The sequence below is a fragment of the Nestor notabilis genome, unplaced genomic scaffold (assembly GCF_000696875.1).
Source record: "Nestor notabilis isolate BGI_N333 unplaced genomic scaffold, ASM69687v1 scaffold8792, whole genome shotgun sequence".
NCBI lineage: Eukaryota > Metazoa > Chordata > Aves > Psittaciformes > Psittacidae > Nestor > Nestor notabilis.
Genome location: NW_009917901.1, coordinates 11,469 through 26,350, shown reverse-complemented (window position 1 = coordinate 26,350; position 14,882 = coordinate 11,469). Strand labels below are relative to the sequence as shown.

The window sequence follows — 14,882 nt, the reverse complement described above, 5'->3', positions numbered from 1 at the left end:
CACAACTACAGGAAAAGGTAGGCTTGAGTATCAAGAGTCCTCTCTTTCAACAGAAAACCTTAAGAATCTTTAAGGTAAACTTTAAGGTAAAAATAGGGGTGAAAGTCATAGAATCATAGAACGGTTTGGGTTGGAAAGGACCTTAAGACCATCTAATTCCAACCCCCTGCCATGGGCAGGGACACCTCACCCCGGACCATATTGCCCAAGGCTCTGCCCTTGAACACTGCCAGGGATGGAACATTCACCACTTCTTTGGCCAACCTGTTCCAGTGGCTCACCACCCTCATGATACATGAATGAACATTCACCCCTTTCAAAAAAAAAATAAAATAAAAAATATCACAATCATTTCCTGGACAAAAAGAAGAAGAAAAAGTAAAAAGAATGAGCTACCTAACCAAAGCCCAGCTGGCTCTTGGGCACGTCACCATTTCCAAAGGTGTGTCATCACTGATCTTCGGAGCAGTGCTGAGCGGACGTGGTTCCAATACATGCTCCACCAGGCTGCCATAACAACTGATAATATACAACGACTCCACTACAAACTGTTTTGATTGATCTGTTTGCAAGAAGAAAGAAAATCTTACTGCAATAGCACAGCAGAAACAGCAAAAATGTTTACAGGAATAGTAACCTATTCTTTTAAGTCTCTTGCTTTATATGCTTGCACTCAAACCCGCCAATTAAAAGAAGTGAGAGGGTTGGAAAGACAAAGAGAAAATGGTACAAAGCACAAAATTTTCCCTTTGTTTCACAAAAATATGAGTATCTCATTTAAGAGAAGGTGGAACAAGAGCTTCTCACCAAGGTGGGTTCAGGTGACTACACTTTGCCAAACATATGTCTGTACATTTGCTTTAGGAAAGGTGTCTCTCCTTTACCTCACAGCTTTTTCAGTAACACTTCACACAGTATCTTTGAATTGAACCATCAAAGTTTGTTTTCTGTCACTGCATCATAATAAAAAAATCAATGATTGATTTCACTAATTAAACTTTCTTGCAAATTTTGGTCCTGTTTACCAAAAGCACCCCAACCATGCTCCCCAAGATGTCCACTGTCACTGCCTAAGGATCAAAATCTACAGCTAAGCACCATCTGCTCGGAAGTTATCACAAAATGAGAAAATTAACTAACTTCAATTTAAATGCAAGTCCTGTTTTTGGAATATACCAACCTTTTTCTCTTTTCAGACCAGGATTGTTTGCAAACCATGACCTGGATGATCCAAAGACTGCAGCGACACAAAACTCTCCTCCCACAGACTTACTGGGTGAAATCTGTGGAGCTGGTTTGGATTTGCTTAAAGAAAAAACAAAAAATTATGAAAGTTAATTCTCAAAAATCAAGATGTCCCTTGCTGAGTAGTCATTCTAAGATACTAATTCAGAAATGGTGAATATCTGCAGTTCCCCTAAGATTTAGCAGGATTTACAGATGCTTAGTGGTTCTCAGTAATAGGTCCCAAATTCCCCTTGATCACTGAACTCATTAACTTGAAGGACAGCACTGGCTTATAATGGAGAATTAGTTGGACTGTTTAAAAGACCCAATATTGAACATTTGCATTCAACAGAAACTTCTGAAGCGAATACAAACATTTATAATGGTAAGTCCTTTAGGAATTAAAATACAGATTCTGGGTCAGTCTTTCTAGCTGGTTGATATTTTCTGGCATTTCAAAAGAACCCTCTAACCAACGCTGACGTTGAGTGCTGATCTGTATACCTGCACACTGAAACCACTCGAACATACATGACATGGGCAACAGGGTAAGAGGGAACAACATGCGGAGGATATGAGGAAAGGGAAACAATGCAGGTGCTCATGAGCTACACGTTAGAACAAATCAGTAACTGTATCATGTAAAAAGAGCTTAAGATACATTCTCCTCTGAAACTCCACAATGTGCATGTAGCAGATCCAGTGGCTTATAATTACGTTTTATTGAAACATCATTTAGTGTTCCTCCTCACAGGCAGCTGAAGATATGCAACATTCTGCTTTCTATAAACTCAAAATTTGCCCATTTCCTCAATTCATTAAAACAGATTTTCCCCCTTCCCTCAAGAGAAAAGCTGTCCGAGAAGTCCACGCAGGATTCCTCCTTCTCCACATTCTATTTTTTCCCATCTTTTAAACTGGACTATTTGATATTTCTCTCCCCACTCTATTTCACTGCTCCCTTCTCTTGCCATCTCTCCCTCCTTTCTTTCTTTCTTCTATTAATTTCTTGTTCCACATTGTATCAGCCTGTGATTACACTATCATATTGACTTGGTCATTTTTAAGTATTGATCTTCCATTCTGAGAAGTGTGTGTGTGCATATATGTACGTGCAAACAAAGTATTGCAAGTGTTATGATGGTATTAAGCAGCATAAGAATATTTTAAAACAGGAGAAAGCAACTCAAACACTGAGCATAATTAGAATGGCAATTAGTTCATACCACCTGTTTTTTCAATGACAAATTACTGAGCATACAGGTGAAGTGGTTCGACAGAATGAACCAATAGAGGTATTAAAGCAAAGACAGATTATGAATCAACATAATGTAAAAATAACATAAGAAAAGTAAGGTAAACCAAAATTATTCTCCAAGCTGGGCTTCTCTGAAACTCCTGCACCTGACTGTAGATGCTGCAACCATGCAAACACCCATGTCTTGGTCCCTGGTCACTCACAGGTCAGTCCTAACCCCACTGAAATAAATGGCAAAACTTGCCCTGATCTCGAACACTTCATTTCCTTCCAACAATAAGCTGTAGTAAGTGACATGTGGAAAATAATATGGCATATGGTTAAAAACATATCACCTCCATCGTTACTGTCATGCTACGTGAAACATTTAAAATCACCTTCAACTTGAACTCACCTAAAATAGCAAATACTTTTTGTGGAGCATTTCAGAAATTAGGTCATGTATGACAATGGGAGAAAAGACTAATTGTTTGCCTCATACTGTATGTTCAGCCAGGTTTCTGAAAGGGAACTACAGAAAGTGTAACTGAGCTTCCCAGCACCTTGTGTGGTATTACTGTGCCAGTTTTACGGACGGGCTCACTGAAGCACAGAGGGCTAAGCTGCTTGCCATAAATCACACGGGAAGCAAGCCTACGGTCACACATTTCATTCAGAAGAAAAAAAACACCCACCCAACAAACCAAAACAGAAAAAACTTTCAAAAGTAATTCTGTCACACTGGTTAGAGTCAACGGAAAGATTCAGACAAATTTTCATGGACTTAGATCAGTCCTGAAGCTAGAACATCACAAAAGAGCAATTGCAATTTATAGTCAGTAGCTCTGGTATTGAACCACCACAAAGCACTTAATAGTCAACTGTTAAATCTACACCTGCAGATTACTGGTTCAGAAATCTGTGTTCCAAAATGTTCCGAGTATAAATATATTACCTTGCTTGCAGTGGCAATTTATGATCTATACTGGAATATTTGATATTAACATACGAAGTATTTATTAGCTGCTCAGAAAAATGCAGAATAGATTTCTTTCACTTTGAAACAGTCATCTGTCACAGAAGCAGTATTTTTAACCAAGATCTGTAACAAACTGTGTATCAAGTACTGTTTTTAGCTCTCACCTTCCAAATATTCACACACCAATATTCCTCCAGAAATGAAAATATAAGGTATCCACTAAGTAGAGACTTGTTACTTGCTGATCTAGACTTCAATCAATAAATGATCGGTTTTAACATAGAAAAAGATTGTTCAGAAGGACAATGTTACCCATCAATCAGTACAAAACAATGATAGAGATACGATTCAGCTGTGTTCACTTCCTCTTATAAACTCTTGAAAAGATAATCCTTCCACACTATCTTAATACCCTTAATATTCTGAAGTTTTACTCAATACAATCTGAGGTTATTTATTAAAATAATTTAAAATGAAGAAAAAAAAAAGGAGCAAACGCTGTTCTCACTTACAAACAGAAGTAAACTTCTACAGAGCCATAACTGACTTCCATTTCTTCGAGCCTTTCAGTTCAAGCAGAAGTGAACCTGGTACTCTAACAATACTGTTTTGCAGAGTTCTCCACACTCCTTGTTCCAAAACCTATGCTCAATCAAATACACTTATAAACAACCTTAAAGGAAATGGTCTAAGCTACATTCTATTTACACCATGCCTTTAAGATGTACATCTCTCAAGGCATGCATTTAAGTGTTGGTTTCAGTGCCAAAACATTTTCCCTTCAAGAAGGATGTTTTGTAGACAGCAAGAGCAGACCTTGTAAAACATGATTACTCATGTGGTTAAACTTAGTCCTGCTCAAAAATAAAGACAAACAAAAAAACTGACTGGTGCATCATATTGGTTCAGACATACTTCTGAAGAAACTGCCAAGATGTCAACAAGTCTACTCTGAAAACTATTGTAACTGAGGAATCTTTTCTTTTACCACCATTTTACTTTATCCCTGAGTTTTCATCAATACACTCCAACTCAAATTTCTTTCCTTTAGCAATCCTCAAAAGCCCAGTTATTTTCAGTAACATTAATGCCATTAGAAAAATATATTTTCATGTCATTGTGATATTTTAACAACTTGGAAACTATAAATCCTCATTATTATGTAGATGCAAACACCCTCTCAGCTTTATAAATGATAACAAAACAATCATGTTGAAGGCAGGTGGTGAATGACTGGTTTCTGCTATGAACTCCTGCTCTTTACTTGCTCTTAGCCTGTCAGCACTTCGTAAATTATTCCAAGAACTGAAATTAAGGCACATTTGATCTCACTTTTAAAAACAGTTAATTTAAAAGAATCTTCACAATATGCAAAATTCAAAAGATTATACTATATTTCTACTGAAAGGCACTGCCACGCAGGCAGAAGTGAGGGTTGTTGGGAATCAACACTAAAAACAAGAATGTGAAGCTAATGGAACCAAAACACTCATAATTTCAATCTTCCACATTAGAAACAAGAGCACTGTATCTCAGATAAAAGGAGGATAAAAAGTCAGTGCACTTTTTCCTCTCTGGATCTACCAAACTCTGTAACTACACCAAGAATTACATGAGACACAGCGGTATTTTTATGCCAATTGTATCTGTGCAGGAACCTACACCAGGAGTACAATAGTAATAAAAAACCCCTTTCATAGTTCTTGTTCTGCTATAAATTTAATAAGAGCTGTGCCTCAACTGAAGATCACGTTCATGTCATTTCAGTTACCAGCAGTTGACATTCACCTACCGCAGCTGAAGTCAATAACAAAGTCACCTATTAAAGGTCAAGTTAATCCCAAACTCCAGCTAAATACCAAAATATTTGGGGAAATTTGTGTTATTGACTTTTCTAACATAATTTTGGGGGATTATTTCCATTTTAAATGCAGAAACACTGAGATGTCCAGTGAAAAACATATATGAGCATTTTGTATTGAAATGGCACAAAAAGTGATGGAAGCAAACTAAAGAAGTCAGACATTACTTTGACAGATCTTAAAAAGAAGTTAAGAGCCTCAGCAACAGCATGCAAGTTCTTTCATGTTGACAAGGCAAAAGAAAAGATGAAGAGCTGCTGAAACAATTCGGTGTTACCATCAGTTGACTTTTGTAACGAATCAAATTCTGTCATAATCTCTGGAAATCGTGTTAGCTCTTTATAAAAATAATAACTAATGTCAATATTGTAACTACTTTACATTTTTTATTATTATTATTATTCTGCTTTAGGTAAGAAAATCAGTAGCAACCAGTACTATTGAAATATTTTGAAAACTATAGGCAACATTATGAAAATCAGAGTACAGTGCAGTGCTGGAGTGTTCCTCAAAGAGCTTTAGGTCTCATTACTATACTGCTGGCTCTTAAATTTGTCTTTATGTTCACAGTCAAACAAGTGACGTGACTCTAAAAAAAACAAATAAATTGCATATGGTATGAGGGAACTGCTTTACAAATTCAAAGAGCGAGAGACTGCAAAGATCGAGAACCACATTGATTTTATATTCCCAAAGAACAGGCTTCAAATACATCAGATTCATAAAAACAAAAGCACTTATCCACACCTCCACAACTAAACCCACTGAAATGGAAACATACAATTTCTGGAGGTAAAACTTTATCTGGGCTACATAAGCAACAACAAAAGTAACATGAGAAAAATACTGCATAAAATTTGCAATTACACGTCGAATTAATGAAAAAGCGTATCTGTCTCAAAATACATACATTTTAATTGATTTATCACTCTGCCTAAAACAAGAAAACAAAGACATGTTTCCAGTCATCAAATCATGAATAAAACAAGAAAAAGCAAGAGAAGAAATGGTAGGCTCCTTTACTCGCCAGGCAGCAAGCTGTCAAATCTCCATTCATGTTGTTTACATAATTTTAGGTCTCATTAAGACCTTAATGGAAACAACATGATTTCTTCCCCCACCCAAAGCGTGTTTTTTATCCTCATTTCTCTGTAGGCTAGTAAAGACCATATTTTTGAGCTAGCACTGGCATTAAACAAACCACAAAAGAGTCTTGTGAAAGACAGGCAACAATTTTTGAGTCTATTTCATATATTCCCCTCTTTAATCTAGGCCTTTTAATCTTGCCTCAATCTAAAATCATTTCTGGTTGACAAGCATTTCTGCCGCTTCATCCAGGGGGTGACCGACACATCCATTTGCTAAGACAATCCACTTTCAAAACTCTTCCTCCAGAGCCTTTTCAGTTCTTAGATCACCATCAGACGAAATACTGTAGCATCACAAACTGCACTTTAAAATGGTTCTTAGGAAGTCTAGTAGAGTAATCAGATATTCCATAGGAATAAGGCAATGCCACCTTTTTTCCTGTAGTGTCCTATTTAGTGCTTTTGCATTTCCTCCCTTTGGTATAGGTCCCGTATCCCTCACCAGCTCTCCTCTCAAGTTGCCTGTATCCTAACAAAACTCTTGGGAAGTTCCTTCTGCTGAAGATAGTATTTTGACAGAGATGTAAGGGAGTGATACATGTGGAACAAACTTGTAGCAGTAGAAACAAGAGCCGCATACAAATATTCTTACAGATACTAATAAGCATCCTCAGCTACACTTAAAGCAACCCCCTCCCAGAAAAACCCACCTCCTAGCTGAAAGTTTCTAAATTTTCTAAGGAAGCTTTAAGATGTTCAAACTTCTTCCACTCTTGTTACCTGAAACTTCAAGCACCTACTCCCATCTCATTATAAAGAGGTGACTGGAGGTTCTATAGCACTGCATGAACACTGAACCAAGCTCCACAAAAGGGAAACTTGTTAAAAATTGCTTTTATTTCTGTATGCATTTTTGTAATGTGCTGCAATTTTACATATTAAAACAACCCCCCCTCATAATTTTAAATATCATTATTTTAATGGTACTGTGGTTTGTTTGTTTGGTTTTTCTCTCAAGCGTGATAATCTTTTTGGTTTTGTGTTTTTGCTTGATTTGTTCTTTGTTTGGTTTGGGTTTTTTTACAGTGCCCATTTTACTGGCTTCACCTCTCCTAGTGCAGTATTTCACTGTCTACTCACTGCTCATCTGGCTGATTTTCGAGAGGTCATCACTGATGTTTTCTGTCTGTAAGCAAATCGGTGCTACAGGAATAAAGAAAGCAATACAGGAAAAGAGAGGCTTGTGTTGGAAAGCTGTTGCAAGCATTTTTGCCCACTGGGAAATAATTTATTTTTTCAACTTCTCTGCTACTCGAGAATTAAATGCCCCCTCACAGGTAAAAATGGAAAAAACACATGAATGCTTTGACAATGCTTAATGGTGAACACGCATCCATAGCTTAAGAGTGAAATTATGCAGTGCTTCCACCTATGGATCAGCCATGCAAGTCAACAAATTAAACAAAAAATTAATCCAAAATTAAAGTCTAAGCACAGCGTTATTTTCAGTGAGGACAGCAGATGAATTATAGGCATGCTGGGTTTGAACTGGGAACTCACCATGGAGCTTTTATGGAAAAACATCCTGCTCCAAACAGGTAAGGTCTTCATGTAAAGGGGAAAAATGCACAGAAATTAGATGAAAACTCCATTACCAACAAGTACACTGTATATCATGCTACTAAAATTTATGCAGAAGGTAAACAAAATAATTTTTTATAACCATTCATGGTGCCCTGAGAGAGATGTAGATCCCTAATGTCACCAACATGCTGAGGCTCACAGACACAACTGCCCAGGTGAACGTCCCAGGGACAACACAGCCACCCATGGAAGCAGGAGCTGACGGGGCAGGCTCCTCATGCACAACTGCGGTGACAAACAATGCACCACTTGCAAGCAGGCTTTTAACGTTATCAGTCAAGTTAGACATGGCTTAGGTCTCCTTCCTGAAAGCTGCTGATAAATTTAAAGGCAAAAGGAGTCAAGAGCCTTAAACCAACATTAAAGTCAGAACTAACAGAGGGAAATTAGCATCAAAAGCAACAAGTATGTGGGTGTTTTCCATGAAACACTGAAGGTCTGAGCGGGACAGTTTTACGAATTCACTGAAAATAGGCAAGTCCTAAGTAAAAACCACAGGTACAAGCACAATCTATTAGAGAAAATCACTCAGCCCTTTTCTTAGGATAGAAACACACCATTAAATACAAAATGTTTAGCAATTGTATGACACAGAAATATTATTCCCCCTCTTAAAAGTTTGCATGGAATGTAGAACCCTGACTTACTTCAAATACCTTTGCTGTTACAAATCACCTGATATAGAGCTAAATGCTTTTGGCCACTCAACAATTTATATTCAGCATGATTTTATTTTTTTGGTTCAAGTATTTTGTACTGTGGATAGTTTTTACAGTGGTATCACACCCCATTAATTTCAGTGCATTTTTTTAATGAATATCTATCATCTCCCTTATTCTCTGCATCACCTTTCAAAAAGCCATCACCATACTGACCTTTCCATAAAATCTGAAAAGGAAGAATGGGTGGTAAATTTAGAGCTACTCAGATGCTCAAGGCTTCTGTGATTCTCATTTGGGATATACCTTCATCCACACAATTGCTGAATAATGGATTTTGTAAATGCCTATCTGTCATTTTTTCTTTTCATACTCTGACTCAGCGATAAATACTGGCTAGTTGAAACAAGTGAAAAATTTCAGGTAATGAACTAACAGAAAATGTCTATCACAGAAAGATGTATAAAGCACTCAGCCATATGTTTGCACAGTTAAAAGGATACCAGCCTGATAGAAAACAATTCTGTGAACAAAATTTGGCACGAGCACAACATCAATGAATGGAGACATCCTCTTAAAAAAACATTTAGGTAAAGGTACAAACCAAGACATATATTCTTTGACATATATTCATCTTTACATGCAAAGATGTGAAAATCCAATAAAGAACAGAATAGTACCAAAAAAACCCCTATTTTTTTCATTAGTAATATAGGCCAAAACCCATATTGAAGATCTTTTGAACTCTGTGTAATGGATTAACCTTTAACTGTTCATATTTAAATAAATGTTTGGTTAATATCTTGTGGGACAGAGCCCATTTGGTAGAACCAGCTGCCTTTCTAGACATAATATATCCTCTTTGAATAGTGATAAAACCCAATTAAATTGCATGAACTATATAAATTGTATGATCTCCTATACAGTCAACACAGTCTCCAAGTCAAAGACCATTCTAATGGCTCAACAGAAGATGAGCCCACCACTGCTGCACTGTTTAAATGGAAAGCTAAGTTTTCTGCATAACTCATAGCAAATATAACTTACAACCTAGAACGTATCTAGTGTAGATTTGAAGAGCCATTGGAGAGTGTTTGAATCTGACTGGGAGCTTAGAATTTTTAAATTATGATCCTGGATGTTTTGGCAAGTTTTTTTCCTCTCAACCAGTTCTTCTATCTGCAAAAAGCAGGCAAATGACATGTAGCTGAGCTCATCAGAACATTTCAGAAGATAACACAGGCCTTCCCCCACACAACATACTATGTTGACCTAATTGCAAATTAACAAATTCTCTATTTTAATTACAAATTGACCCAGGTGTTTCAATGGAAGGTTTTGTTTGTTTCTAAAATGGATACAAATTCTCGTATCATGAAGAAAATAGAATTACACTTTCAAAGACTACAGCAGTCTTAATAAAAAGCCTTAAGTGCGAGAAAGACAACTTAGCATTTCCTCTCTGTTCACAAGACCTAGTTTCTTTTAAGGTGGCTATTTTTTTCCCCCATGATATTTATCTAAGTAATTCTTTTTCACTATTTCCTTCACATAATATGGATGGTGTGCTAATGGAGAGAAAGAGAATTCACAAATTACAGGAGAAGCCAACCTTGAAAAGACAGCACCAGATGGCTGCACTCAGTGACAGGAACAGAGCAATGCCAAGGCAAAAGACTCACTGAGGTTCCCCATTCTCACAGCTAGTGAGAAATTCCAAAGGAAAATTATGGAATGATGAGGATTTACAATTCAAAATTCCAACAGCATTCGATTAATTTCTTATCTGATTCTGAGTTTTAGCCAGTTGAAAGCTGACACATTATTTGATTTTGTGTTATCGTGTTTAATAAAAACTATTTAAGCTTTTAAGAAGCTGTGCAATACCCACCTACTGTAACCCAGACTGCTATACATTATCACAGGAAGAATCCTCTCACAGTGACATCTGAACAAAACCTAGTGCAAATAACTGTATTTCATATCAATTATAAATCACTACAGTAGTTGCTTTATTACCGAAATGTATTATAAGGTGACATAAGACACCTCTGAGAAATGTGCCAGAAAGAGAATGGCTTCAGCATGCAGGGAAGCTGACCTACTGCACTAAATTCTTTAGCTTGACTTCTGGGTTTTTTTCTTGACTTTTTCAGTTACTTTTTCCTACTTAATTATATTATGACATCATGACTTTGCACTCTTTATTTTTGTTTGCTTCAGTAGTAGAACCTGGGATAAATTAAGCTGAGTCAAAACAAAACAAAGGGATGTCACCGATTTTCAGTACATATAATGTAAGCAATGAGAAACACTAGAATGATAAAATTGCACCAGACACTTTACCTACTTTTTCCCTTCCTTACTGGGGGTGGAATGAAGGATGGGATGAAGAATGGGTAGAGTTTCATGTTTAAAAACACACTATCTAAATCTTCTGGATGGAAAAAAAGTAAAGCTTATTCCTTTTCCTACAAGGTATGTTGGATGTCTGTTTTGACAAGACCCAAGTAATGCAGGTTATATCCTGGTGTTTCACCAAAGTGATAATGAATTTGGGAATGAAGTATGGTACAAATATCATGACTACATCCCTTGAGAAAGTTAAAACAAATGCTGCTGTCAGAGAAACCAACTTTTACAATAGTTTTTCTTCTGGGAGAATTGTTGTATCTTTTATTTTCCTCCTTCTTACTACAGCTCATCTCTTGTCTCCACATTCTTACAAACTGGAAACTAACTACAACTCATTCCACAAACACAAGAAATGCTTATAAAGCTATTGCAAAGCACAAAGCTGTCTTCTAACATACTCTGATTCACTGCCTTTTATAGGCAAGCATGAGATGGATCATACAGTTCTTCCCCTTTCAAATCTATAAGCTCTTTGTAAATGAGCAATGAATCAACCCATTCACCAGACTTGAGAAGGAATTCAGCATTACTAGTAAAGTTTTAAGAGGGAAACTGAGGCATGGACATATAAGGACTTATTAAATCTGGCTCTCTTACTGCCTTACATCCCTCTAATCTTTAAAACATAAGATGCTTCCTTACTCATTAGTGTTAGAGCCCCTTTGGGAAAGCCTGTCTGCTCCTCAGAATGTGCTGACAGCACAAACTACAGGAAAGCAAGTCAATGGGATAACAAAATATAGGGACAAAAATTAAGTAAGTAAGTAAGTGCTTTGTGAAGGAGCAGAAATTACAATGAGAGACTTGAAAAAGCAAGGGAAGAAACAGAGGGCAGGGAGCAAGTGGTGGCAAAATAGTGGTGGCAAGAAGGGCAGTAATGCCCTGAGATAGTGCTGAGAAAGAAATTGTATTCAGAATAAGAGAGATTAATGACTAATCAGAAAATGCTCTAAAATCTACAAATGTGAATGAAAAAGGGGAAAAAAGAAAGCATCTGTGCTGAACAGCACTGTAATGACCCAACCCCAGACTCTGGCCCTGCATTCCCATAGGGCTACAGTGAAGAGTTCTAAAAAATTTACTGCCATTACACCTGCCAAGTAAAATGACATGCTCTGCAGCTCTGCTTGAGACAGATGATAGTAAGAGCACTGATCAGTCCCTTCAGTACCTGAAAAATATTTTGCTGTCTTGGATACCAGTAGAATAAATACCAACTTAGATTCTGATTAATAAAACCTGCAAAAACTAATTAAGATATTTAGTATTAAAGAAGCTTTTCACATGTTAAAAGCAAATTAAAGGGAAAAATCCGGAACTGTTAAATCTGTGGTATTCTTTTAGTCTTGCTTTTTACTTTTAGAAATATACTGCAACAGATTAAATTTTTAATTCTTTAAAAGTAGCAACAACAGAAAAGGAACCTGCTTTGAGAGCCACTGAACAGTGACTCTAAAATCCAAGGCATCGCGAGTTCATCTCCTTTTCTGATCACTGCACAATCACAAGGTTAAGCAGCTGCTCCCAAAGAAGAGCCTTGTTTCCTCGGAGCAGTGCTTAAAGGTGCTGACCATGTAGGTGTAAATACATCTGTCTTTTGCCATTTGCAGTAATACATGCCTCCTACACTTCTCAGAGTGAGGCAGATGGTCCCTGTCCTGTCTGAATATTACACTGTACAGACTTACACTGCTATGTGTTTCTAGAAATATGAGGGCAGATGTTAAATATGTTAAACACACGCTTTGCCCCCTGGAGGTTTAAGTTAAGGCTGCTGTCTCAATTTGGTCATTTTAGGCATGCCAGGCTTCTTGGATCCTAGGCATTCCTCTTAAATCCCTGCTTTATAAATACAGCTTTTCATGTTAATTTTGTGTACTTTCATCAAGTATTTTGGATGCAGAACAAATGAAGGAAGCTCTCAGCTTAGCATTACACATCCACACAGGCTTCACTGAAAATCACGATCCTCATTCATGAAAACTCTATTTACACAGCAGGGCATTTCCCATGACTGCTGTTTCCCCCCACCCCTTACATAAGCTTCACTGAGTAGTTTAAATTTAATTAGCTTTAAAAATTACACAAAATATTACGACAGGGACAGTTTGTGAATAGTAAAATTTACTTAAAGAAAACTATGAATATGAACACTTCTGAATATGTTAAAGATATTTAAGAACAAAACATTAAGTAAAATAATGCAGACTTAATACATTTGCAATAGCTGTAGAAAAGTCTCCTGGTATCATCACAGCACTAAGGAAACAGCCCTTGCCAAGGCCACTGCATGAATTACTATTGTAAGCCAAGTGCTTTTTTTCAAATAATCATCCTCACCATTGCTTCTGTGACCAGACCTTTGCCCTGGCAGACCCTCAGACAGCTTTTTATTTTCTATGTCTTATCCCATCTAGTTTTAAGCATCTATTTTATTTCTAGGAGTCTACCAACAGAGCCCAGAATTACATTTCTGCCCTTCTCTGACTGTACTCTTCAAGTCAGATTTTTGATACTTTCCCTCTTTGAGGAACTGTAACTTCCTGCTTATCTCCATGCACACCAACATCTCTTTGACCCTACCTCCCTTCCTGTCTCCACCCAAGACCCCACCTTTTTATACTTTCAGAATTCACCTGATTGCTAGTGTAATCTTTTGCCCTCACCTGCATTTAAACTATAAGCAGGGGGAAAAAAAGAGCAAAAATAAGCAACTGAAATGTATGTGTGGAAGAAGTTAAACCACAACATTATCCCCATACTGCATCTTTACTGTTTCGTAAGTTCCATTTACAATTATCTATGAAGTTCAGGAATTTATCTGCAGCCAGCCTCTGTGCTTAGGGCAATTGCATGTTCGTGGGTCACAACTTGGCTCAGCAAGCCTAATGAAATTCCTATTTACGGCAGCGGGAGCGGGACTGGATTGTTAGACACGTATATGGATACACGTATGTATTTTGTGCACACATATGGAAGCTTCAGAAGGTCATCATGCATACTTAGTGCACTAAACAAAACAATACCAGATTTTACAGGATGTCCTGAACACTCAAGCACAGAATATGGGAATTACTCAGGGAGAGAGGGAATATCCATGCGCTCTCGCCTGAAAAATAATTCCCAGTTCACAAAACACAAGGTAAAATGCACCTCCCTATCGGGAGCAAGAAACCACCGAAGCAAGACAATGCCTGCACCTATTTGGCAAGACATAGGAAAATGTTATGAATTTGTAGGACTCTCAGTTGTTTTGTCCAGCCACATGCCATGCTCGAGCTATCTGTATTTTAAAAATACAAAAGCCATCTATATATTAATGGATCAGACTTCTAAGTATAAATTAGTCAGGAATTTAAAATAAAAAAAAAGAGGGATAAAATAGAAAATCTTATAATCGTCACCCGTTGCATTTTTGTGTTAATTGCAAAAAAATGAAGATTTTGAATTTAGCAAAAGAAAAATTTTAACTGTTAAACAGTATCAATTTACTTCAAATTGTGACACTTTATGAAGCTCACAAAATCTTCTGTTATTGTCACATACAGATATTCAGTAGAGCTTTCCGGAACAAATATTTTCAAGTGCTTTATCATGGCACAGGGAAAAGTACCAAAGTGCAGCTGGCTCCAAAATGAAAGTCCACACGTGGAATAGTACAGAGCAGCCACTTCAGTGGAAAAACAAGGTCAAGAAAACAGCCAGATGAAGTTTTGTCCTTATGCTCAACCTGGTTTACTGTCTTTCCAGTTCTTACAGTCAAAAATCATT

The 14,882-nt window shown here is 37.1% G+C and overlaps 1 protein-coding gene across 1 annotated transcript in view; it reads right to left on the bottom strand.

The window, feature by feature from the left end:
* Positions 1 to 14,882, bottom strand: part of LOC104401769 (breast carcinoma-amplified sequence 3-like) — a 236,739-nt gene that overhangs the window by 210,900 nt on the left and 10,957 nt on the right. The window contains exons 3-5 of the mRNA XM_010009454.1: positions 7,954 to 7,998; positions 1,181 to 1,305; positions 397 to 562 (exon numbers count right to left, since the gene is read on the bottom strand). Of these exons, the coding sequence (XP_010007756.1) occupies positions 397 to 562; positions 1,181 to 1,305; positions 7,954 to 7,998 (336 nt within the window). The remainder of the gene's footprint in view (positions 1 to 396; positions 563 to 1,180; positions 1,306 to 7,953; positions 7,999 to 14,882) is intronic.